We start from the raw sequence: 24,975 nt of genomic DNA, 5'->3' as shown, positions 1-24,975 counted from the left end.
AAAAGCTGATATATTTTATCTTACGATCTACTAATTCAGCTGTTTTATGTGTAGTAAAGGGATAAAAGTGCTGAAAGTAGAAAAATTAAGAGTAAATTATTACATTTCATGATTTCCCAGCCTGTGCGCTCCGCTCCTGCTGCCTGAGTGAAGCTGGTGGCTGTGATTTTGGCTGCTCTCTCAGAGCCGGAGCGCACCATTAAGTGCTGTGTTATTTACACATCATAAGCCAGTCTATTATATTGACATCCAGACGACCCGGTCCGGCACCGCTCCGCGCGTCGCGCCGCCTCGCTCTGTTTGCGCTCAACGCCAGCATGCTGATTGGGTGATTTCCACCGATATGACATTCCAACGCTGCGGACCGCGGGCTGCAGCGTTTCAGTCCGAAAGCATTCATTACCCGGCGAGAAATGAGACAAAAGGTCAAGGAAGGGTGGAGCCATGTGAAGTGGAGGTGGGGTTTACAATCCAATTGGGGATTAAGTTATCTCTTATATCTCTTACTTACAATAAATCCACACGTCTCCATCTGAAATGGCTTGTTTAAACTGTAGAGGAGCATGAAGCAAATGTTTGACTTTATTTAAAATTCATTGTTCGGTATTACATTGCCGGCCGGGGTGAGCCCTGGGACTCCAAAAGGTGAGCATACAAGCAGAATGGGCTTTTTTTTTTAAAAAAAACATTATTATTATTCTGATCCTGGAATTGCAGAATTGCCATCCGGTTGTTGTCCTCCACTCTGTGCTGCCATTTACCAACAGCATCAAAATATTTGACATCCTATAATGGGATTGCATCCAGAGTAATTCCTGTAACTGCTCTTGACATAAGTGCCCCAAGTAAAATAAATCTCTGTGAACCATTTAAAAGCATTAATGCAGATAAAGGAGAATACATTTCCTTTGCCTCAGATTATTAGAATATGAGAGAGTTATCGTCTCTGTAGGCTCTGCTGCACGGCAGCATCACTGACGGCACAAAAATGGACTTTTAAACTGAAAAAAATATATAATATTGCTGTTTGTATTTTTGGAGATCTTTCTTTGGAGAACAAAATTTACATTGTTTATTTAATGCAATCATTTTATCCACAATTTCAAGAACCAAACACACAAGTTTCCACTGAAAATTTGTAATTATAGCAAATATTTCCAATATTTAGAAGCTTAAAACATTTACTAGTTACAATATTTTGTATAAACTATTGGTATTTTTTGTTACTTTATTATACTCGTAAGTCGTGCAAGTGAAAAATAGGAATGCTGGGGAGTGATTCCCAACATATAAAGTGAAAATATTGGATTTTTTCTCTGGACTGAAACTCCCGTCGGTCCCGTCTGACCTCACCGTAAACTCCAGAGAGTAAATTAAGGGGTTCAGGTGAAACCCTCTGGACTTTATTAGCAGCATTTTGGGGCTTCGCTTATGGAGAACAGAAAGTTTTTCCCATAAACGTCCAGCAGCATCGCAGTAAATTTATAACATTTAAAAACATTTAACACTATATGCATGTGTTTGAAATGACTTATGAGCATATTTTGGTCCAGTTATTTAAATACATCACACTCTATTTTTTTAATAATAAATCAATTCAGTAAAAACTAAATTATTTGAGTTGGTCTCGTTCTATGTTTTTAATTTTGTTGGTCAAATTCTGCCTAAAGATAAATTAACTAAAAAAATAAAACTGCTTAAATACTTTATTAATTTCAAAGGGAAATTTAATGTTGTTGTGTCTCATATTAATTCATATTCTTCAAGTTTAATTTATTGTTTCCACCAAAAAGTCTTTAAGAGTTTATTTTGTCTCCTAAATAGGCTAAATTTAAATTACTTGATGTTTTTTATGCATAATTTTGATATAGAAAGCAAATTAAAGGACAAAATGATGAAAACAGAAGTCTTTATGTTGGTAAAAGTCTGTTTGCTTTAACTTTTCTGACCTTTTACTCCCACTGACCTGCACTAAGAAACGTCTGGATGGTAAAAGAAACAATAAAAACAAACGGGAAGTCGATGGGAATCCGTGATAAACCTGGCAGATAATTTCCCGTTCTCACCTCCGCCGGGAGCCGCAGCACCCACCGGATCCGGGGCAGGGTCGGGGGTCGGGGTCCCACCGGGAGATCCTCTCTGTGGTTATCATGCTCCATCTAGTGGCTGCACAGGGTTAGACGAGGAAGAGGAGGAAGAGGAAGCCGGCATCAATTACCTGCTCCTGAAAGAAAGCGGCAACACAGTGTAAAGATTTATTTTCTCTCTTTGATTAAAAGTCAACTTTCGCTGCTTATGGCTATAAAATGAAAAGAAAACAGACATAATTGGGTTAAATTTGATAATATGTTTGAACATCATCTTTAATATGCTCCATAAAGGAGTGCAAGTCTTGCATGTGCAAATTAAATCCTGTTTAGGGGAACAGTGTTGAGACTGAAGCAATGCGCGGCTCACGTTACACAGATATGAGGCAGCGGGACGTGCGAACCGTCGCCGTCTTGCTCACATCCAACTGGAAAGTGATCTTCAGCGAACTCCCATTGTGAGCCTCTCTGGAGTAAACGCAACAAAATTGATCTCAGGTCTCTCCCGAGTTTGCAGATGGGAGCGTTTTAGTCGCTCCTGGTGGCAATTTCCAAACATGGAAAGCTGGGAGGTCGCCACGGCAACCTGCGAGCCAAACGCAGGACTTCCACCTGCCTGCTAACTTTTTCAGGGGCGCCGCTTTCCCGCTTGAAAGAGGAGAAATGAGAGGGTGATGTTCAGACAGCATGTTAACAATTCATCCAGATTCTGGTGTGTGTGTGTGTGTGTGTGTGTGCGTGTGTGTGTGTGTGTGTGTGTGTTTGCGTTTGTTTGTAATACCTTGTGGGAACCATTTTCCTGACACATACAACGTTGTGAGGACCCACTGCTCCCTGTGGGGACTGAAGCCTGGTCCCCACAGGTTTCGGTTAGGGGTTAGACTGAAGTTCTGTTTTCGGGTCAGAGGTTAGATTTAGGACTAAGGTTGGAATTGGGTTGTGGTTTTGGTTGAGTTTGGGTTAGGTATGTAATGGATAGGGTTAGGATAAGGGTAAGGTTTAGGCTGTAGAAATGAATGGAAGTCAATGGAAGGTCCCCACAAAGATAGCTATGCAAACATGTGTGTGTGAACCCGGTTTTTATATCTTTGTGGGGACCTACTGCTGTCTAACTGTGGGGTGGTGGGGACACTGCTTCTTGTGGGGACATTTCGCTGTTTTGGGGGTTGGGGTTAAGTTTAGGATTTATGTGTGAATTGAGTTTTGACGAGGGTTAGAGGTTAATCATGTGATGGTTAGGGTAAGTGTTAGCCTCTAGAAAATGAATGGAAGTCAATGTAAAGTCCCTACAAGATACAAAAACATGACGGCGTGCATGTGTGTGTGTGTGTGTGTGTGTGCCAGTTGGAGGCTCTGCTAATGTATTGTGACTCCTGCTGTCAGCGGTTCGTCTCCGCTCCGTCTTGCTGTAATTTCAGGCCATCTCCACTCCAGAGTGGCCCACAACAGTTCGTTCTACACCTCCATGTTTTGAGAGAGTAAAGCACCATGTGGCCCAGCTGGGCTAAACATGCTCCTGCTGAAAAGGACAATCAAACTGTTTTGTGGGGCATTTGTTTTTCTGCTTGTACTTTACGGCTTCCAGACTCTGAATAGCAGTGGACCTTTTTACTCAATAAACCTCAAGAGAATATTTGGTTTATTTTACATCAACGGCAACAGCACTGAGCTGCTTGATGTGGAGTACAGTTACAATATGAAAACCAAAATTATTACGTTTCTATCAAAAAAAAATATATATATATAATGTCTATTTGCAAGCAAAATTTAGTTTAACTTCACTTTTTAAAATATGTGGAGCAGTAATGACAATCTTTACTATGGAAAAAAAATAATTCTACCTTTTCAGAATTTGACTTTAATTTCAAAATTCTGACTTTAAAGAAGGTAGCACAAGCAAATGAAGTGGATTAGCAGAGCTTGGTGTCTCTCCTACCTGCATATTGAGCTGTTAGCATGTTGGGGCTGTGATCAGACCATCTTCAGTCAGAGACCTCTTCAGATCTGTTGTAAGACTGACTGCTACCAGAGATCCTTCCTGCCCACAGCATCACAACTCTATGAAGATACAGATATGAGTTACTACATTCAAGCTCCCTTTGGGATAAATAATATTTATTTTATTGAAGCTGTATTTTGAATCATATAACTTCAAGTTATTGCCAGTAAAAGTGGTTCTTGAATTATGGGGTGTACTTAGTTTTTCATACACACCTTTTTATATTTCTTCAGAATCTGCTGTGTGTTTTTGTACAGTTGAAGTTATATCAAGCCTGGTAAAAACAATTGATGACCCAAAAATTAAAAAAAATAATAATGTTTTTCATTTAATAAGGAAACAGTCCAGACCCACTTATGTTTTGGATATTTAATGGATTTACAGATTTTATAAAAAATTTTGTTCAAACAACTGATCACAATGAACAATATTTTTCATTTTTAATTAACTTAATTTTGTGGCCCACAACAAGTTCAAGGTTGTCAGTTTTGGTCCTCTGGGTGAAATGTTTGGACACTCCTGCCTTAAAACTGCAGTCATTTTTATAAAACGATGTAATTTTTATATATTTGTTGAAACTATCCCCAGATAATCCATGAAAATGTTTTAGCTCCTCTGCCTTCTCCCAATGCTAACTAGAAACAACCAATCAGAGCCAGGAGGCGGGTCTTAGCGCTATCAATCACCCTGCCTGTAGCTACCTGCTATGCTGCAGCTAATGTACCCTACTGTCAATGTTCAAGCTCATTGCATAGCCACCGATGATGGTAAATAAACAATTTTCCTGTAATAAGTTGTTTCTCCACCATTAGGACATTTAGCAACATGTTCACAGGTTGATTGACAGCACTAAGACCGTCCTACTGGCTCTGATTGTTTGTTTTTGTGGGGAGAAGGTGGAGGAAATCAATCTTTTCACTGATAATTTGTCTCATATTTTGCTGTCACAACATAATAACACTTTTAACAAATATGTAAAGAACATTTTTTTTTAATAGAAGTTAAACACCTCAGATTTAAATGTAAGAAAAACTGACCTGAGCGCCTGGAGAGTAAAGTTGCTCTGAAAGGTTAAAGGACATCTCGTTGTCTGTTTCAATCCATTTCTTCTGCATTCTTCTAATCAGCACTAATCACTTCAGTTTCATTTGTCCAAGCAGTGGATGAAGCAATCCCTGAAGCCAAAGCTGCTCATTCATTAGATTGTTTTAATGTGCCTGAAAGCAGTTGTGCAAATAAACAAGCCGTTACAGCGAAACGAGAGGAATCCCTTCAACCCAGCAGGGACCGCAGCTCCAACTTGTGCCTTTTATCATATTAATCCCACGCAACGTCATTTCTCAGGTCCACAAGAAGGACTTATAAATTGCCTCTAATAGGCTTCAAATCAAGCACTAATTAAAACTGCATTAACCTTAATGAATCCAAAAAACTGAGACCCCAATTTATTGGAGTTGTGTTTATACAAGAGCTGCCTTCAATAATACATGACGCAATAAGCAGCTGAGTGGGATGAGCTGCTCTTCCTAATGCGAACCTCCTGTGTGTGTGTGTGTGTGTGTGTGTGTGTGTGTGTGTGTTTGGCCCCTCGTCATCATTACAGGCCTTGTTAAAGGTTAACTTTAGCAACATTCGGTGCGTCTTTAGCGCTGCGGAAGGAGACGCGGCCGCGCCGTGCCAATCAGCATCACAGGTGTTCATAATTGTCTGTCTAATTGGTTCATTACTGGCCGGGGCGGCCGGCGAACCACAGTCACATCTGGATTTTGGGGAAGCCTCTCCCGAGTTTTAACATGTATCTGCTTGTTGCCGTGATTTCCCAGGAGCACGGCATCTATTTGTACGCCGATTCGGCCTCAAACGCCTTTAATGGGAATTCCCCAGGCTGCTGCTGATGCTGCTGGTGGCGCTGGTGGAGCGCTTATGGTACTTTGTTGACAGGGAGAGCTCATTTGTTTTTAATGAAAGAGGGAGGAAAAAAAGGAAGTGTTGTCTTTCTTCAGGTTTTTCCTTGCCGAGTGTTTTTCAGTCACTCGCACCATTAGAAGACCCCTTGAGATTTCCCTCCAGAGACCCGCTGTCCTAATGAATCAAGCCTCTCCGATGTGGGAAAGACCTGGGGGGGGGGAACTGTGATTATTTATTACAGAGACTCCAATAAACCTGCCAAAATCACCAAACATCAACCTTTCTTCCAAAAATCACCATGAACATCAGCAGACGCTGATACCTACAACGAATCATTCACACCAGCCCCGTTTAGTCCGCTTTAATCGAACTCCAGTCCAACTTCCAAGAAAGTCCAGTTCGTTTGTTTTCACACTTGATAGTCCGTTTGATTAGGGACCAAAATTACCACGTTTGTTTCATTTTCAGCTGCTGTGGTTCGTTTTCACACTGAACTGAGTCAAACCAACCAAACCCTTTGAGCAACCTGTTCCCCTCCTTGCCTGTGGGGCAAAGGAGGTGTTGTCCACTGAAGGAAACAACAAAAACCTCTGAAGAAGACACTTAGCACCACTTCCTGTTGCACAAAATGTGAACTAAAATGGAATGGCGTCAGTTATTATGGGTAATAGGATTTCTCTTTTGTCTTTATCAAAAGAAAATGAGCCATTTCTTCTGGTAGCGCTAAACTAACATGCTTGTTTTGGTTGTAATTACCCAGAATGCTCTGCACTCTAGTCCACTTCCTGCTTTTGGAGCGGTCTCTGGTCCATAGGGTGTTCACATATGCATTCAAATGGTACCAGAGTTCACGTTAACCAAACAGAGATCGAGGTTTGTAGGCGGACCAGAGTTCACTCTTTTGGTCCATTACACATTCACACCTCTCCAAGCGAACCAGAGTTCCTATACAAGTGGACTGTAGTTTGATTAAAGCAGATTAAAAAAGCCGCATTGACTTGGCAGAACAATTACAACTTGCCCAATGGCAACACATTCCTGAAAACATCTCTCCATTTTCCTGAGATGCTAGCTTGATTCATGCTAGTTTTCACCCTCCAAATGGAAATATGCCATTTCTTCTTCTTTTTTCTAATATTTTAAAAGTTCACTAACCTTCACATCAGAATTTAATGAAACCTTGGGAACTGGTCTCTGGTTCAGGAATTGCTTAATACAAGTGCCACAGTCTACGCCCTATGAATTCACAATCTTTTCACATCTGTCACTATTCTTTTTGATTGTGCAAGGTTCTATTATAGCTTGTCCTTCCACTCAACTTTCCTTTTATATACAATCTGTTTAGTGAGTAAAGCCAAAGTGTTTTTCTGTGTCGTCCCAGTTACTCTCACCGTCAGACCCTTTGAGATTTCCCTCCAGAGACGCACCGTCATAATGAATCAAGCCTCTCCGATGTGGGAAAGACCTGAGGGGGAAAAAAACTGTGATTATTTATTCAAGAGACTCCAACAAACCTGCCAAACTCACCAAACATCAACATTTACTTCAGCTACATCCAATTACGTTAGAACCTTAAAATATTCAATATCATTGCCCAAATATACAACCAGCTTTAGGATGAACAAGTCAACCGGAAGCATTTTACATTACAATTCAAATTAAACATAAACCTCAACCTTCAATGACTACTGCTGTACCAAAGTGATTCAACCCCTTCAAAACAGGCATCTATATTACTTTTAAATGTCACTCAACGGCTTCTGGCAGGAATCTTATCTCACTTTTGAACAAATTGAAGTCGACTTTCCTTGGGTTGATCATAGTAAACATCTTGGACTTCAGACATCTTACTTTCTTACTGTGGAAACTGAAAGTCCTACTGCAGGTGTTTAATTGTGGTCAGTTGAGGGTTTGCAACATATTGTCTCTTCAGGAGTCCAGTGGCAGCCATCAAAATCTTAAATGTATGAGTGATATATAAAAGGAAAAGGGACGGAGTGCTTTGGTACTAATCGTCAACACTATGACAACTAAATAAAGTCAGGAACTTCATAAAAGTAAAATTAACGAGTGAGGAGGAAGTAGGTCAGTTATGCTAGCTTGACTTTGCAGAATTTTGGGTCTTTCGGTTCAGTAAAAAACAAAAACAAAGGCGACCATCACACCAACTCTCTGACAGATCAGAGCTGAGTTCAAACGATCACTTATCAATAATCACAAAATAAACATCAATCCTAAAAACATAAAACTGTAATGGACTGAATGTTCTGTTTGTTGTGTGGGAAATTTTTGGGTGTTTTTTGGTGTTAAATCCTGATATACTAGTGGAGCAGTAGTCAGTCAGTTGCTATGGCGATGGGGGGGTGTGTAGCGTAGCATATGAATGGTTTTGAGCTCTTTAACAATTTTCTGCGTTATTTTTTCCCTTTGCTGTGACACACTGCACTAGATGAATAATACCTCCATCTCCAGGTGTTATTTAGTTAACAGGATTGTTCTACTGCAGCTGTGTGGTTATGGATGGCAAGTAACAGAATCGTATTGTTGCCCTCCAGTGTTGTGCGCATGCGCAAAAATGTCCGGATTTAAACAATAACATTGATAGCGCAGACATATCCTAATCTGTTAATAGATCACCTTTAACTATTTCTTCTGTTGTGTAGCAGTTAGCTTCATTCTTTAGTTTTTGCAAACATTTCATACTTTTCCCTAAAACCTTTCTCTTCGGCTTATGAAAACACCATCATGAATTCTCCTGAACCTAATGCTTGGATGACAGATTAGGCCATGGGTATCCAACGTGTGGCCCGGGGCCATTTGTCATTTGTGGCCTTGGGATTGCAATTGGTCGGCCCCCAACTACAGTTTGAGAATGATACAAATTTGGCGTATCCAGCACAGGTGGATAATGCAAACTGAGACTTTTTATCTGTAATTTGGGTAAAAACGATTACTGACATAATTTTCTTTCAATGGAAAATGTTAAGTAAAACAGAAACTACTAGTATGTTTATAATAAAACTTTAATATCCAGAGACTTTTAGTGAAAAGCTGAATTTGCTGCACAAAACAGCTTCTATTTTATTTATAAACTTGGCTAAATATAAAAAACATTTTGAAAGAAATTTTGAGAATAAATTTGTTCAATTGAGCTCAAAATAATTAGAAAACTAAAAGTCTTTCTTTTAATACAAAAAAAATATTTTTTTAAGTTTTGGATGTATGATGAATAACATCATTTTCCTACAAGAGATAAGCAAAAACAAAAATTTTAATTTTTTCTATTTTCTTGACCTGTGAATACTTTTGACTCAATGATTTTGGCCCAAAAGGTTTGGACAGCCCTGGATTAGGCAGAGGTCACCGGCTTCAATGAGAAGTTTATCTAGCTACACACAGGAAGTGCAGCAGAATAATAAAATCCTCCCAATGAACTCCTGAACAGCGGAGTGAGGCGATGACCGGCGCGCGACCCCAACCCTCCATCATGGCCGCCACCCACAGGCTGTTATGGATCTGCTCACGTCAAGCCCGGGCCTGCGCACGCCAATTATCTCCCAGCCATATGGATTTCAACTGTGACTTCTGGCAGATGTTTGTCCAACCCAATGCTCAATTATCGGCACATTAGGGACTCGATGTCGCCTTCTGGGCCTTTCGAGGATTCCCGTCAGATTTTGATTATCAGGCCTAATCAGTGAATTTCCCCCCCAAAGCTCGCTGATTTGACATTTTTCCTTTACCAATAAAACGCAAGCTTTAAATGTGATTAAATGATCTTGTTGTTTGTGAAATGGAAATGCTGAAACCTTTTAGCTGTCAGATGTCGACGGGCATGTCAGAACTTGATTCTCCCTGACAACCGAGCTACAGGCGGCGGCGGCGGCATCTCCACTCAGGCGAACGGAAATCCACTGAGAGCGACACACAATGTCAGCACAAAACACAACATGCTAGCTCTGATTTCTACCTGCTGTAATTAGACATGACGTTAGTGAAGTTTAATCATTTTAATTCAAATCAAAGCAAAAATCAATATGAATTACGCAAAGTGATTTATTTTTTCTGATAGTTTTAATGATTATGGTATTTTTATACATTAATATCCACTGTAGAGTTTTTTTTTAATTTTTGATATGAGTTTTTTGTTCTTTATTTTTTCTCTGACACTTACTTCCTCAAAATAAATAAGTTTTTCACTTCATTTCAGTTTATGCTCTCACTCCTTCTGCATGAACCTCCAGGTCTTGCTTCCCTTTGCTTCTCTGCACCTCTTTCAAACGCACTTTAAAAAACACACACACACACACACACACACACACACACACACACACACACACACACACACACACACACACACACACACACACACACACACACACACACACACACACACACACACACACACACACACACACACACACACACACACACACACACAACAAAAACACCTCATGCAGTGCCAAAACCTTTCACTGAAAAAAGAAGTGATTTTTCGAAATTGGGTGTTTCCATTAAGCAAATTTATTTTTATAATTTCAAATTTCGTATTTTTCATGGGTAATGAAAACACAGCCAGTGAGATGCTTTTGCTAATTTAGAGTTTTTGATTTGCTTTACGGAGTTTTTTTCTAAAATCGCTTTTCTTGGATAACAGTTTCTTGTTGTCTTGGATGCTCAGTAGTTGGACAGATTTTTAAAAATACTTTTCATATTTTGCTATTTTGCTATGATGCGTAACCATAGCAACAAGGTGAATTACATTTTATTTAATTTCCCTTTGGGATCAAGAAAGTATTTCTGAGTTGAATTTGAATTGAAATTTTGGACTTACATGGTCAACGGAAACGCAGCCAGCGACAAAAAGTCTTTCCCATGATTTTTTAGATCAGAATATTAAATTCATGTATTAAAAATATAGCTTTTATTGGTGTTACAACAAACAAATGTTTTCTTCCTAATATGAATTATTAAAATAAACTGTTAATGATATTCTGATTTACTGGGATAATCTGTATATTCTGCATATCTGTTGGATTTTCTTATAAAGTTTCAGTCAGAAATACGTCTCTGTTTATTTATTTTTTGCTACATAAACTTCAACCTGAAGTCCCAAGACATTGGGTGAGTTTTTCCGTTTTCTCTTACAGCTTATGTGCAGCAAACGTGGCAGCAGCAAAGGGAAGTGATTCATTTTCTTAAAGTAATTAAATGCCTACTTGATCTTTTTTTTTTTCTGAGAACACGTACAAAATGTGGCAAACAAATTAAAGGAGCGCTCCATGACTAAACCTTTCCCTTGGATTGGTGGAAACCTCACAAGGGAAGCAAGGAGCCAAACCTCTTCTAATCTACGTTTTGGGAGTTTGTGAGGAAACAATTGGGAAACGCTCATTCTATTTCTGTTTAGGTCCGATTATTAATTTCAATTTATGTAACCCCACTTACTCCCACGGTTTAATTAATGATGCCTGTTATCAGCTGTGTTTAAGAGGTAATGGACAATGCTGAATTTTGAGTGTTTGCAGTGCTGCAGAAGAAAAAAACTGCTTTACTCCTTTGTAATGGACTGCCAACAAACAAGAGATTAACACTGTTTGTCTCCCTCTCTTCCTGCTGCGGTGTAAGGTAAAGCAAGGCGGAGAGACGGGCAGCGAGGTATGAAACGCAAAACTTTGAAAATGATGAGGAGAAACAGTGGCGGTCAGGACTGCAAAGGTCCTTCATCACATAATCCATACCAGAACTCCTGATCTGATTAGAGAAAACGGGAAGGAGGAACGCGGAAAAGAGCAGCAGAAAAAGCAAATACTGATGATAAACAAACATGTGCAAGAGTGAAAATGTTTACAACTTTGGCAAATTTGTTTGAATTTTTCACAGCTGTCGCAGATTACTTCACCACCTTAAAGGTGACCTTCCTATTATTCTTCCTTTAAGGTGTTGTAACGTTTAGTCAACCTCTGGCACGCTACTGTTTACGCACAGAAATGTTGCGCACAGAAATGTTGCGCACAACGCTGGTCTGTTACGTGCTGTGCACAACAATCCTGTTACCTAAATGAAACCTGGAGATGTAGATATTATTAATTTAAATGAGTCAATCAGAGGTAAGAGGAGTGTCTTAGCAATGTCAATCAATCTCGTGAATGCACTGCTAAATGTGCTAATGGCGGAGCAACAACTTACCGTTATGGGAAAACTGTTTATCTGCCGTTCATCCACTGACACAAATGCCAAAGCTAACTAGCCTTAGCCTTACAGACTATGTAGTGGTGAACTAGCTGTAGCGTAGCAGAGTGAAGTGGGAAGTGGTGAGAATGAGAGTGATTGACAGCGCTAAGAACCCCCTCCTGTCTCTGATTGGCTGTTTCTGACTGAGTGTTGTTTTTCTGCACTTTGTAGTTAATTTTTTTCACATTTTATCCGTGTTATGTTATGCTGCCATGACATGAAAATAATTTGAACAATTACGTAAAACAAATATATATTTTTAATAAAAGTTACATACTGCAGCTTTAATGACAAATAGAGAAAATAAATGAGATTATTGCCTTTTAAAACATGAAGAAGTTACCACTGGTTCCTTTTGTTTACGTTTTTGCCAATAATGTCTCAGGAACATTTGTGAAAAACATTAAAGATCTTCTAATTTGTGTTGCTGGATTTGGGACCCCTTCAGGTTCCGGGCCCCATTACTCACACAGCAAGAACTGAGAATAAAACCCAAAGTGTTGCGAAGAGCCCCGAAGACGTCACGCACGTGCCTGATCTGTGTTTGTGAAAACCTGACGCTCTCCCCGCTTTCATCTGGACAAGATGGAGTCAGTTAAACCGCCGGATCCCGCTCGGCTTCAAAGCGCCCGTTTAAGGTCTCGGACCGGACGCTTGCTGCAGGTGCAGTGTGGGAAACTCTGATGCAACAGCAGAAATGTTCAGCTGCAGAGGGCGGCGGGGGCAGAGCGAAGCCGCTTCGTGTTTCAACGTCCCAATAAATCTATTAATCAAATGATATCATGTTTAGAAACAAACAGTAAGATCTCAGAAGCTGTTCTGTAGTTATCCTTTATTTAGTTAGTTAGTTATTCTTCATTCTGGCATATACATTTTTTATTTTTGTTGTCTCCCTCTCTTTGCCACTTCTACCCAAAATATCTGTGACTCTATAGGTTAGTTAGCCAAACAATATTAGCAAAAATAATAAAGCAAATCAGAAAATAACTGCCAAGATTAAAAGAAAAACTGAATATCTTCACCCACATATGTTAAACAATTTCATTATTTTTGTTTTGACGCTGTTTGGTTATGTGTTTTGTCCTGAATGTGTTTATTTTAATGCCTCCTTGTTTGGTCTTTTTTTTGGTTGTTTATTAAATTTTTGTTGCTGTTATTTGTTCTTTATCATGTTATTTATTTTATAGATCAAGATCTCTTTTTGTTAGTCTGTAATGTTTGTTTTATATGCATTAAATTGAGAATTAAAAAAATAAAAAATAAACAACGATAATACCAAATAATAATAATAATTGCATGATAAATTAAAAAGACATCAATAATTTCTGTTTGCATAATTTATCGTTTCTCTCTTTCTACTCATAACTGGATGATAAAAGTTCATTCTGGTGTTTTGGTCTCTTTTTTATGTGTTGCTTCTGTTGTTTTGTTTAAATGAGACTTATTTTGTGTATTTAATGTGTTAAATGTTCATTAGAACGTAAAATGTATTGATTTTTGAGAATGCATTACCATTATATTGCTCAAAAATGGTCTCAAAACAACAATATTATCATTCATTGTTATAACTTCTGGGATGATTTATTGACCTGCAGAATTTGTTTTGGTTAAATTTGAATTTCTTTTGAAAAAAAGAAACTGGTATAAAAAATAAAGCAGTGAGATAAGATTCCCCCTTTGAGTCTCCATACAAAGTCATAAAATATAAAAATGCAGTGGAACTACAATAAGTGAGCGGAGGATTACGCCGTTTCATAGCTGCACTGTTGAATGCTGCACAGTCATGCATTCCCAGTAAAGCAGTGAGTTACTGAAAGGGAAGGCGGGTAAACCCCCTGTGATGGATCTCTGTAGGTTAAGAAACGGCGTTCGCTGATCCAGCAGTGAGATAGATGCGCTTACCAAGGTCAAGGAGGCTCCCCGGCGTAATTACCCGCCTCGCAAACACAAAGGGCATTGTTATTGGACAAGTATAATGCGGCACATTAGCAGAGCAACACTAGCTGGGGAAGACACTGGGCGGGCATCAATTCAGCCGACTTATCTAAAGTCTCTAATTACTTGGTTTATTTGATAAACAGAACAAGGAGAATCCTTAAATGATTCTGTGAGATCCAAAGGGGATTAATTTCTGACTCCTTGGAAAGAAAGAAAGAAAAAAACAAATCGCTGGTAGAATCCCATATTTCACTCTTTAATCACGCAGTAATTAGGAGCAATAGGGCAGCAGTTACATTTGGCATCTGGTGAGATTGGAGAGGGAGGAAAAAAAGACGTCTGTATTAGAGAGGCTAAAACAAAAGACGCAACAGTCAGACTGAACAGCAGGAAGCTGAGCTACAACTCCAAATCCACCAATCTGGATTAAATATTTCACTTTTTCCACCAGAAACGTCCAAATATGGCTGAATCGATTAATCATGATAAATCGATTACTGAAATAATTGCCAACTAATTCAGTAATTGATTAACTAAAGACCTAAAACAGGTGATTTTCTGAAAGAAAAACACACTCCAGCTGTAATTAACCCAAAGTTGTACAAAAACATAATACATTTTGAATTTAAGATAAAAAAACTGAACTCTTCAAGTGACACAATTTTAGTGTCACCTGATTCAAATTCTGTAACAAAAAACAAAAAAACTTAACTTACAATCGCAGTGTTTCTATTAAATAAGACGAGCAATTAAAATCACACATAAATAGGTTTGTACACATGATAAGTAAAAAAAATCACCATCCTCCAACTACTTCCTGTTGTCTTCTTCGTCATTTTTGCCTGTAGTAACATTCGGTTGTTGACTCGTGTGGTGAGGGAAAAAAAGTGTTTCCATTGCAGTTTTGTCGGGCAAACCAATTTCAATATGGCTAAAAAACAACCTCATCTAAAACTTTTTAACAAAAACAAGTTTCTTCTAAATGGGCGTGTTGTCACTGAGCAAATTTACTGTCAAAATGGTAAATTGTAAAATTATATAGTCAATAGAAACGCAACATATCTGATGTTTTATATAGTATCTCAAAACTAGTGGACAGAAGCAAAGATCAGAACAGTTACAAGCTTCATGCAGCTCTACTCAGTTTGTAAATGTAATAAGATAAGCAGCAGTGGAAAAAACTAACAAACAATCCTGTAAAATGTGTTGAGCAGCAAAGACTGAGGAAGAAGCTAACTGGAGGCGCGGTTTAGCACTCAGGGAGAAAGGCTTAGTGCGGAGCAGGAACTAAACACCTTGGCTCTCTACATGCATGGACTGACTTAATGAACGTCTAATTAAGGTCTGTTTGAGGCTCTGTGTTACTACCAGCTAACAAAACAAAGCCAGTATGTCCCCGTTTTACCAGTGACGGTCCTCAAACAGGACAAAGGTCTTCTCTGATCGAGCCTCTCCTGACGACAACATGATGCGGCTCCTTCGTATTTTGGTGTAACAGATAGAAATGGGAGGGTTTGGGTCAGGGTTGCCAGATCTGACTGACAGTTTTAAGGCAAAAAAACAACATAAAAAACGAACAACTCCAAAAAAAACCTCCAGTCCAAATCTCAACCTCATACATCATTGACTGTATTTATAGACTTGCGGCAATTCAAAATATTTTTGGTTGTCCTTAGTTGTTGCAACGTGACGTGACACACGTTAGATTCCCCACCTCCCTGCTGCTCGCTGACGATGACTAGCATTGGTTTTAGCTGTCAAGTTGTCAACATAACGTTTTAACTGTAAGCCTGATTTTAAAGAAAAGGGGATGCAGGGCTTTGCTACTAATTGTTAACACTACAACTGGATAACAAGGTCCGGAAAATGTTTTAATTAGAAAATAAAGAGAGGGAGATAGGTCAGCTATGCTAGCTTGACTTTGACAATCTTAACATGCAGATGAGCTGCAGAATTTGTTGATTTGGTTAAAAAATGCAAAAAAGGCAGTTGAGTTTTCCTGCGTTGTTTTTCCCTTTGCTGTGGCGCACTGCACTAAATTGATAATACCTTCATCTCCAGGTTTGCTAACGTAGTTGTTCTACCACGTCAACAAGAATCGGATTTTTGCCATCCAGTGTTTTGCACATGCTCAAAATTTCCAAACATAAGCAATAACACATAACATCTCTGTAGAGGTTCGATACTGCATCAGTTTATATTAAACAAAAACAGGTTCATAAATCAAATTTTGTAATTTCAATGACCAGTATTAGGTTAGCTTAGCTTTTTCTTAAATAGACTTACAACTTAAACTATTTTTATAGAGATTTTTGAGCATTTTGAACTGATTCCCAGGACTGGGAAATTTGATTCTGTCTATAATCGATTATTTTCTGAATCATTATCCTGGATATTTAGTCTTTCTCTGGCTTCCCTCATCCATGTTGAACTTCGTGACGTTTGCGAACCAAACAGGCAGTTTTGAAACCGTTTTGCTCTCAACCTGCTTTCTGATTCCTGCAGCTTAAATAAAGAGGTAGCTTCTCAAGCAATCTTGGTTTTGTTTGTTTAACGTAATTACTACTTGTCCTCCCATCCTGCCGGCCCAGATGATGCATGAAAATTACCAATTCCCTTACTTCAATCAAAGCGGGAAAAAGCAAAAGGGAGGAAGAGGGGGGAGCAGATGGGAGCGCAGCGCTCCCTCCCCACATAACAAGAAAGGGCGCTGTCTCTGATTAATTAGCTGGAGTTGGTAATCAGTTTAATAAGACTGAAGTTGATGGTGAGCGGTCCCTTTGGCAGGGCCGCGCTAAGCTCCGCTCTGCTCAGGGCCTTTGCTTTCTCCCATCAAGTAAACATGCACGCTCTTATTTACATAAACAGTTGTTTCTTTTTTTTTTTTATTTCGCCCAACAGACGCGGCGGACTTTAGAGAAAAATGTATGATTAAATTGAGGGTATTTTAAATTAATATGTCGTGAGGTATTCACTGGCACAAAGAGGGTCTAATTCAAAGATTTAATTCTGCCTTGATAGCATTCAGCCCTTTGCCATGGTGAGCCGTACAGATGGCTGGGCTCTTTTTCATTCTTTTCTTCCTTAATGGCTAAATCTCATTATGGTGGTTATCAGTGAACAGAGAGCAACGCCGGAGCGACAGGCCGCTCAGCGCCGGGTCTGGAGCAGGACGCTTACTGTGGGTTCAGGTAATGGTGGGAACGTCTGCGTAGGTCTTTTATTACTCACCTGAAAACATTTTATTCCTCAATGGAAACATATTTTTATTCTTCAGTTTCGTTATTCTTTAGTTTCTTTACACTTTGGAATGATTGCATTCCAAAGTGTAAATGGTTTTAAACTGGACTTATTGAACATGCAGATTTCACTGGTATGGGGTTCTGTTTGTAAAGTTACACAGTAAACAATTAGTAAACAAGTTTTCATCATCATATTTTCTTCATGTTATCCATACATTTATAAATATAGGTTCAAAAATAAATATAATTTAATTCACAAACTAAATATTTAGCTTAAAAATGAAGTATTTAGTTCCAAATTAAATTTAGTTTGTAATCTAAATACTTAGTTCCAAAGTAAATATTCATTTCAAAATTAAACATGTATTTTACAAACTAAATATTTAGCTCAGATCTTAATATTTAGCTTGGTATTTAAATATTTACTTAGCAAGCTAGCCTAGCTAATCCTAATCTTTAGGCTAGCAAGGTCTTGCTGCTGGAGGGAAAAAGCTGCAAACTTTTAGCTATTGTCAACATAAAGCACTAAATCTTACAATGTACGTCTGATATATAAAACAAAAAGTTACGCAGTGATTCACTACTAATTGTCAACACTACTACAACTAGATAAAAAGGAAAGGAAAAAGTTTAATTAAGAAAAAAATAGGAGTAGTTTAGCTATGCTAGCTTGAGTTTGACAACCTTAACATGTAGATGCTGCATCAAATTTGGTGTATTTCAGTTCAGTTCAAAAATAAGAAAAGGCGACCTAACTCATAGCAACTCATCGACAGAGCAGGTGTTTAAATTAGCAAATCAGCCACTGCTATGCTAGCTTAGCTAATAGCAACGTTAGCTAATTTACTACAGCGATCACATAATAATAACCACAAAATAAACATCAAGCCTGAAAACATAAAACTGTAAATGACTGAATGTTCTGTTCATTGTGTGGGAAATGTTTCCATGTCTTTCGGTGTTGAACCCTGAAACATAAAGTGGCGTTGTTGTCAGTTGCTATGGCAACGTGTTTGGGGGAAAAAAGAAGAATACGATTGGTTTTGAGTTGTTTTCTGCGTTATTTTTCCCTTTGCTGCAGCTCACTGCACTAAATCAGTAATGGCTTCATCTCCAAGTTTTTCCTTAGTTAACTGGATTGTTGTAGCGCTGCTGCAACAAAAAGCGCTGCTTTTTTCCGCTCCAGGTTTGTGCGCATGCGTGACATTTCCAGATATAAACAATCACATGGAACACGTCTGTAGGCTTTAACTTTAATTTCCTTTGTGCTGCACCTAAATCTTACAAGACACGACTCAGATTTATCCGAGAACAGGAGGAGAAAAGAAGTTTCCGCCGCGGCCGTGCAGTTCGTGGCTAAAGTTAACTCTGAGGGCCGAGCCGGAGATAAGGCCGCTCCACATCACCTCATGGCGTTAATGATCGTCCGCAGTTACAACACAAAGGCAGTCAAGTAGCAGATAGAGCACGGAAATAATTTAAGCTCCGCTAAGTGGTCTATTGTCATTCAAATGCTAAATGAATGAATTATGCTTGGCAGAGATGTTAAAGTCTTTCTATTTTTTTTTAACAAAGTGTCACTATTGTTTGTGTGGAGCTGAGGTCTGGAGGAGCCGAAATGGTGGGAATTAGCTGGGAGAGTTCGGAGTTCCTTGGGGTTTGGACACAAATTGGCTCCCTGCTCATCAGGCCTGCCTGAACTTTCAGACAAAACCTCCAACATGGCAACGTCAACGTTCACAAACATTAACGTTCACAAAACCTCCAACATGGCAACGTTAACGTTCACAAACATTAACGTTCACAAACATTAACGTTCACAAAACCTCCAACATGGCAGCGTTAACGTTCACAAGCATTAACGTTCACAAAACCTCCAACATGGCAACGTTAACGTTCACAAACATTAACGTTCACAAACATTAACGTTCACAAACATTAACGTTCACAAAACCTCCAACATGGCAGCGTTAACGTTCACAAACATTAACGTTCACAAACATTAACGTTCACAAACATTAACGTTCACAAAACCTCCAACATGGCAGCGTTAACGTTCACAAGCATTAACGTTCACAAAACCTCCAACATGGCAACGTTAACGTTCACAAACATTAACGTTCACAAAACCTCCAACATGGCAACGTTAACGTTCACAAACATTAACGTTCACAAGCATTAACGTTCACAAAACCTCCAACATGGCAGCGTTAACGTTCACAAACATTAACGTTCACAAAACCTCCAACATGGCAGCGTTAACGTTCACAAACATTAACGTTCACAAGCATTAACGTTCACAAAACCTCCAACATGGCAACGTTAACGTTCACAAACATTAACGTTCACAAAACCTCCAACATGGCAACGTTAACGTTCACAAACATTAACGTTCACAAACATTAACGTTCACAAAACCTCCAACATGGCAGCGTTAACGTTCACAAACATTAACGTTCACAAACATTAACGTTCACAAACATTAACGTTCACAAACATTAACATTAACGTTCACAAACATTAACGTTCACAAACATTAACGTTCACAAACATTAACGTTCACAAACATTAACATTAACGTTCACAAACATTAACGTTCACAAACATTAACGTTCACAAACATTAACGTTCACAAACATTAACGTTCACAAACATTAACATTAACGTTCACAAAGATAAAACCTCCAACATGGCAGCGCCTGCGATCAGCATGAGAGACAATCTGCACAGCAAACTGTCCACAAGTGGAAAACATTTCGGTTAGGCTTCAATCTTCCAGTCAGGTGAGATCGGGAAAATACCAAACTTTAATTTAATTAAATTAGATCAAAAGTCATAATTCTTATATTTTTCCCTCTGGCTCCGTTCCTCTTCTGCAGTTCATCAAAAAAATTTATATGCCATATTTTTGTCTTATTAAATGGCAATTTTCTAACTTTTTGGAAAAGAAATTTCAGTTTATTTGTTCAGAATTTTTTTTAATCTGTTCCCAGTAACAACAAACCTATTAACCAAGTTTGATAAAAGAATTGAGTCAGTTTAATTTTATACTTAGCATACAATTAAAATCAGAAGAAAACACTGTTATGAATTTTTAAATTAAATTTGTAATTTAAATTCTCATTGGAGGGTCAAATTTGTACCAATCTTGAATTGCAGTTGAGGGGCCACGGAAAATTGTTCCAAGGGCCAGAAATGGCCCCCAGGCCACACTTTGGACACCTGCACTGTAGATTATTCTCTGTTTGTCGTTTCAGACAGAAAAGCCGGCGAGATTTTGCTCTAATTTGTGGAGATGAAGTTTGATGAAGTCATTGTTTTATCTTTGCATAACCCGATGATTGGTCAACTAAACGACGTTTTCTTCCGTTTCTCTCCGTTCTCCTCAGGTTCTCTTAAAGCGCCATTACCTCTGCCGGGACTGTTAAACGGCTCCATAAAGAAAACTGAAATATTCATTAACTCTGTTAATAATTCATTCGGATGAAATGGCCATGTGTGCTTTGTAGAATGAAGATGAATATGAAATGAGTGCATGCTCAGCATATTTATGTGTGGGAATGTTTTCATTCCCTGATAGCAAAGGAAGCCAAAATTAATTGAAAGTTCATTTAAATTATTTTGTTCTTTCGCGTTATTCTGCGTGATAACATTGATGCTTTCCAAGCAGTTTTGAAAACCTACATTAAGTAGTGCGTTATAAAAGTTTTTATTAATTTATAACTGACCTAATTCCCTCTCGTGCGAATCTCTCGTCCCGAAACGGAGCGACGAGTTTACTGGTGGTTTTCTGCTCTCGTAAACAACACTCATCCAAACACTGTCAAACTAATTTCCTCACACCGCAGAGGTTCAATTTAGCTTTCAGATGAATCAATTCTTCCTCTAATTATCAATTGTGACACCCATAATGACTGGAAGACTGTAGCGCTGAATAAATGGCATGTCTTTTGTGTTATAATTCTGTGCATCTTGACAAACATGACCCATTAAACAACCCTGTGGCCTTTTTCAAGAGCGACGATTAGGCTAATTAAAACTGCTAAACATCTGAGGGGGCTGCAGACGTGCCAGAATTAAACAGGTCATTAAATCAGCCGAGGAATATGTCAACATCCACTCTGCCTGTCGCTCCCGCAGCGAGATACTCGCAGAGCAAGGAGGCGATAATACGCAGCAGATCGTCTCATATGCGGGAAGAAAGTGGCCTCGAGTTGACAAACAGAACACATAAAGAAAACACATTAAAGCAACTGGAGACGTGACAAGAATTGATGACAAAACGCCTCACAGACGGATCTGCTCGCTGTAAAACCCTCTGAACTACGTACGTTTTGCCCCTCAACCTCTTCAAATCATCACTTTATGTATAATCTTCAAATAAAAAGCATAAAACATTCTTTCTTCACAGCAATTTTCCTACGTTTAAATTGTCCAGCAATAGTCTTGATGTTTAGAAAAAGGTGAAAAACCTCAATCATATATTCACAGTGTTGTCAGCTTACAGTGGCCTTCACAACTATTTACATTCTTGTTAAAAACTTAAAAATCCACATACTTCTGCTTCAGGAACCTTTAGAGTCACATAAAGACAATTACAAAGTCGGCCTTCTGTCACCTGAACAACGTTTTTATGCCTTAAAGTGCTTTGAACCGCCTTAGTACTGAAATGTTCAACACAAATAAACTTAACGAAACGGATAGCGACACGTTTCTGCAAACCGCTTCTTCTGTAGACGAGATAGGCACCAGCTCACCTCCCGACCCCCCGGGGAGAAAGGTGTTAGAAAATGGATCGATGGATAGATGAACCTCCTATATCTTGCTACAAAGTTGTTATAGAGTTATTTTGTCTTGTTTCTAATGTATTAAGATATTTTCTCCAGAAACTAGAACAAAATTACTTGGTAAAATTTTGTGTTTTTGCAGTGCAGTAATTACATTTTTTATTCTCTCCCCAAGTTGCAAACTGATCTGCGTTTTGTGGGTGAAAGTGTCTCCAGAGTGAAGAGATATACAAGTTCAGTTCATTTACTATTTTTGTAGGTATTTTGTGAATAATAGTTCACAGGCATGTAAATCACAAATCAGCAGGCACTGCCCGTTACCTAGCAACCCCAGAAGAGTTCCACCCGTTACCTAGCAACCCCAGCAGAGTTCCGCCCGTTACCTAGCAACTCCAGCAGAGTTCCACCCGTTACCTAGCAACCCCAGCAGAGATCCAGCACGTTTGGTCAGCTGGTTTTACTGCTGTACAATGGCTGCTGGAAAAGACAAGTGTTTTGTCATTTCTTACCATTCAGAAACTGTTTGCTGCTTTCTTGTTGGTTGTGCAGGAGGCTCCACTTCTGCTTTTCAAAGATGTGCGGTTGTATAATTGCGCATCTGTTTGCAGCCATTTTCACCAAAGTCATCATAGTTAGTTAACTATGTTAAAACTATGTTTGTTAAAACTAACAAAATAAAGAAAACTGAAACAGAAAACATTTTCATTAACTGAAATAAATATTGTGCACTTATAAAAATAACTAAAACGTACTAAAATAAAAGATATGATATTTTTGTTTTTGTTTTTTCTGAATCTACTTATTAGCCTTTTGAACTGATGTGAAATTTATCTTTTTTTCTACACAAGCATTTTACTTCAGCTGTCAGAAAGTTACGACACTCTACAAACCCCCCCGCGGCGTTTAGTCCGCAAAATGGCGACGGCAAAAGTTGGGAGAAAACAGAAGAGTCAGACGGTTGTTCAAGAATAAATAAATCAATTTTAAAAATATATATTTTTAAAAATATATCTTTAAAAACCAAACTGCTTTAACCATTTAAAACTAAACAATATTTAACTAATAATAACTACCAAACTCCCAGTAAAAAACTAATTAAAAATAAGTAAATTAGACAAAAGGTCAAAACAAAATTAAACTATAACCCAGAATTATTATATTGACAGTAACATCCTCACCTCAACATCTCTATTTTATTACATGTACATGTGATGCAGTTTTTCCAATAAATCCCAGAGTTGCATGTTTTTAATGTACTGAAGCTTTTATTAGTGAGTTTAAAGCCTTCAGCTGCGTATCAATAGCATCTTGTTATTAATCTCTTTGAACGCAGCGTAAGGCCGGGGGCAGAGATGATTCTGCTTTCAAGCTGGAAAATCCACTTTTCTGCAGTCCGTTCCTGGAGGCCAGTCTTAACCTTTGACCCCAGACGATTTGTTGTGAAATCCTGCGACAAATTCCTTGGGCACAAGTCGAACCACTTCTAGCAAAAGTGTTTGTTGTGTTTGGGGAGGTTTATAAAAAACAACAGTAACAATCCCATTAGGTGGTTGTGGAAGCTGAAAGGGGAACACATGTTGGCGGTAAGGAGACATCCGGCCTATCGCTCGCTGCCATCGCCGTCCAGCAGTGGATTAGCGCCGATGCTGCTGATAGCGCCCAGAGAAACGCCTCACACTCGCCGCCGCTCAGACGAACCCAACGTTGCTCTCAGAGACGCCGATGAAAGTCGGTTCACTTAACAAAACGAGACAATAAGAGAAGAAGCTAGGATTGGTGAGTTTTACTCCAGTCTGAGGAAATGTTAAAACGGGAAAAAATGACCAGCATGAAGCAAAACTTTAAAGGTGACCTATTATCAGTCCTCTAATAGGTTGGGACAGGATATAGAAAATATGGTTACTACATTTTTAGCACAAAATCATTCATAGATAATGACGTTAGTCTGATCAGTTCTGCGTATTTTGAGTTGTTTTACGGTTCTGTCACTTTAAATCCAAATGAGTTGCTGCTGGCCACGCCCCCAAAATCTGGGTTGAAAAAGTTCTGGGTTTTTCATACAGTTTAGTTTTATTTCGTTTACTTTCTGTCTAATTTAGGTAACTTTAATTACAGTGTGTTTGCTCGTTTTTATTCGGGTTTTTTTAAGACTTCGTTCCCCTACTATTTTGACAATTATTTTCTCAACTTTACTCTCGTATTATTTTGAAGCTATTCTCGTGTGTAAACAATATGGCCCTAGCACTCTCTCATAACAGAAATTAGATTGTAGTAAATACTGCTAGATACCATCTGCTTGAAGACATTTCAGTTTGATCAGAGGTCAAAGATCAGCTGGTCCAAACGGGTATCAGAACCAAAGTCATAATAAAAAACACATCTTATGATCATTTGTCTCCATAATTTATGAAAATACTTTGATGAAGGGTTTCAGTTGTTGAAAGAAAAACCCCAAAAACCCACTGGAGTCTTTTTGACTCCAAGTTTATGGAAATAAACTTATTTCACGTCAGCGCTCGTCTTTCCTCCCCTCATTTGGTTCATTTAATGAAGCATCTCTGATGTTTCTCATCCTGAGTTTAGATATTCTTCACAGCCGCCATCAAAGCGGGGAAATCCCACGCCGCACTTTGATGAGCCTAACGCAGTTTTAACTCGCCTCTCATTACTGAGATAATTAACAGTTTAATTAGCAGCAATTCTCAACAACCGGGAGAGAGACAGAAACGTGACGCAGAATTTCCCACAAAGCGGCTCGGTTTCTGGAGATCGGGTCGGTT

The 24,975-nt window shown here is 38.7% G+C and overlaps 1 protein-coding gene across 1 annotated transcript in view; it reads right to left on the bottom strand.

Annotated features, from left to right (window-relative positions):
• Positions 1-4,940: 4,940 nt before the first annotated feature.
• fam204a (family with sequence similarity 204 member A) overlaps positions 4,941-24,975 on the bottom strand; it is a 41,528-nt gene continuing 21,493 nt past the window's right edge. Inside the window, exons 6-7 of the mRNA XM_023327624.1 lie at positions 7,386-7,459; positions 4,941-6,202 (exon numbers count right to left, since the gene is read on the bottom strand). Coding sequence (XP_023183392.1) covers positions 7,424-7,459 — 36 coding nt within the window. The 3' untranslated portion in view covers positions 4,941-6,202; positions 7,386-7,423. The remainder of the gene's footprint in view (positions 6,203-7,385; positions 7,460-24,975) is intronic.

The sequence above is a fragment of the Xiphophorus maculatus genome, chromosome 22 (assembly GCF_002775205.1).
Source record: "Xiphophorus maculatus strain JP 163 A chromosome 22, X_maculatus-5.0-male, whole genome shotgun sequence".
Taxonomy (NCBI): domain Eukaryota; kingdom Metazoa; phylum Chordata; class Actinopteri; order Cyprinodontiformes; family Poeciliidae; genus Xiphophorus; species Xiphophorus maculatus.
Note: the sequence above shows the minus strand (reverse complement) of the source record. Positions and strands in the feature narration are given on the sequence as shown.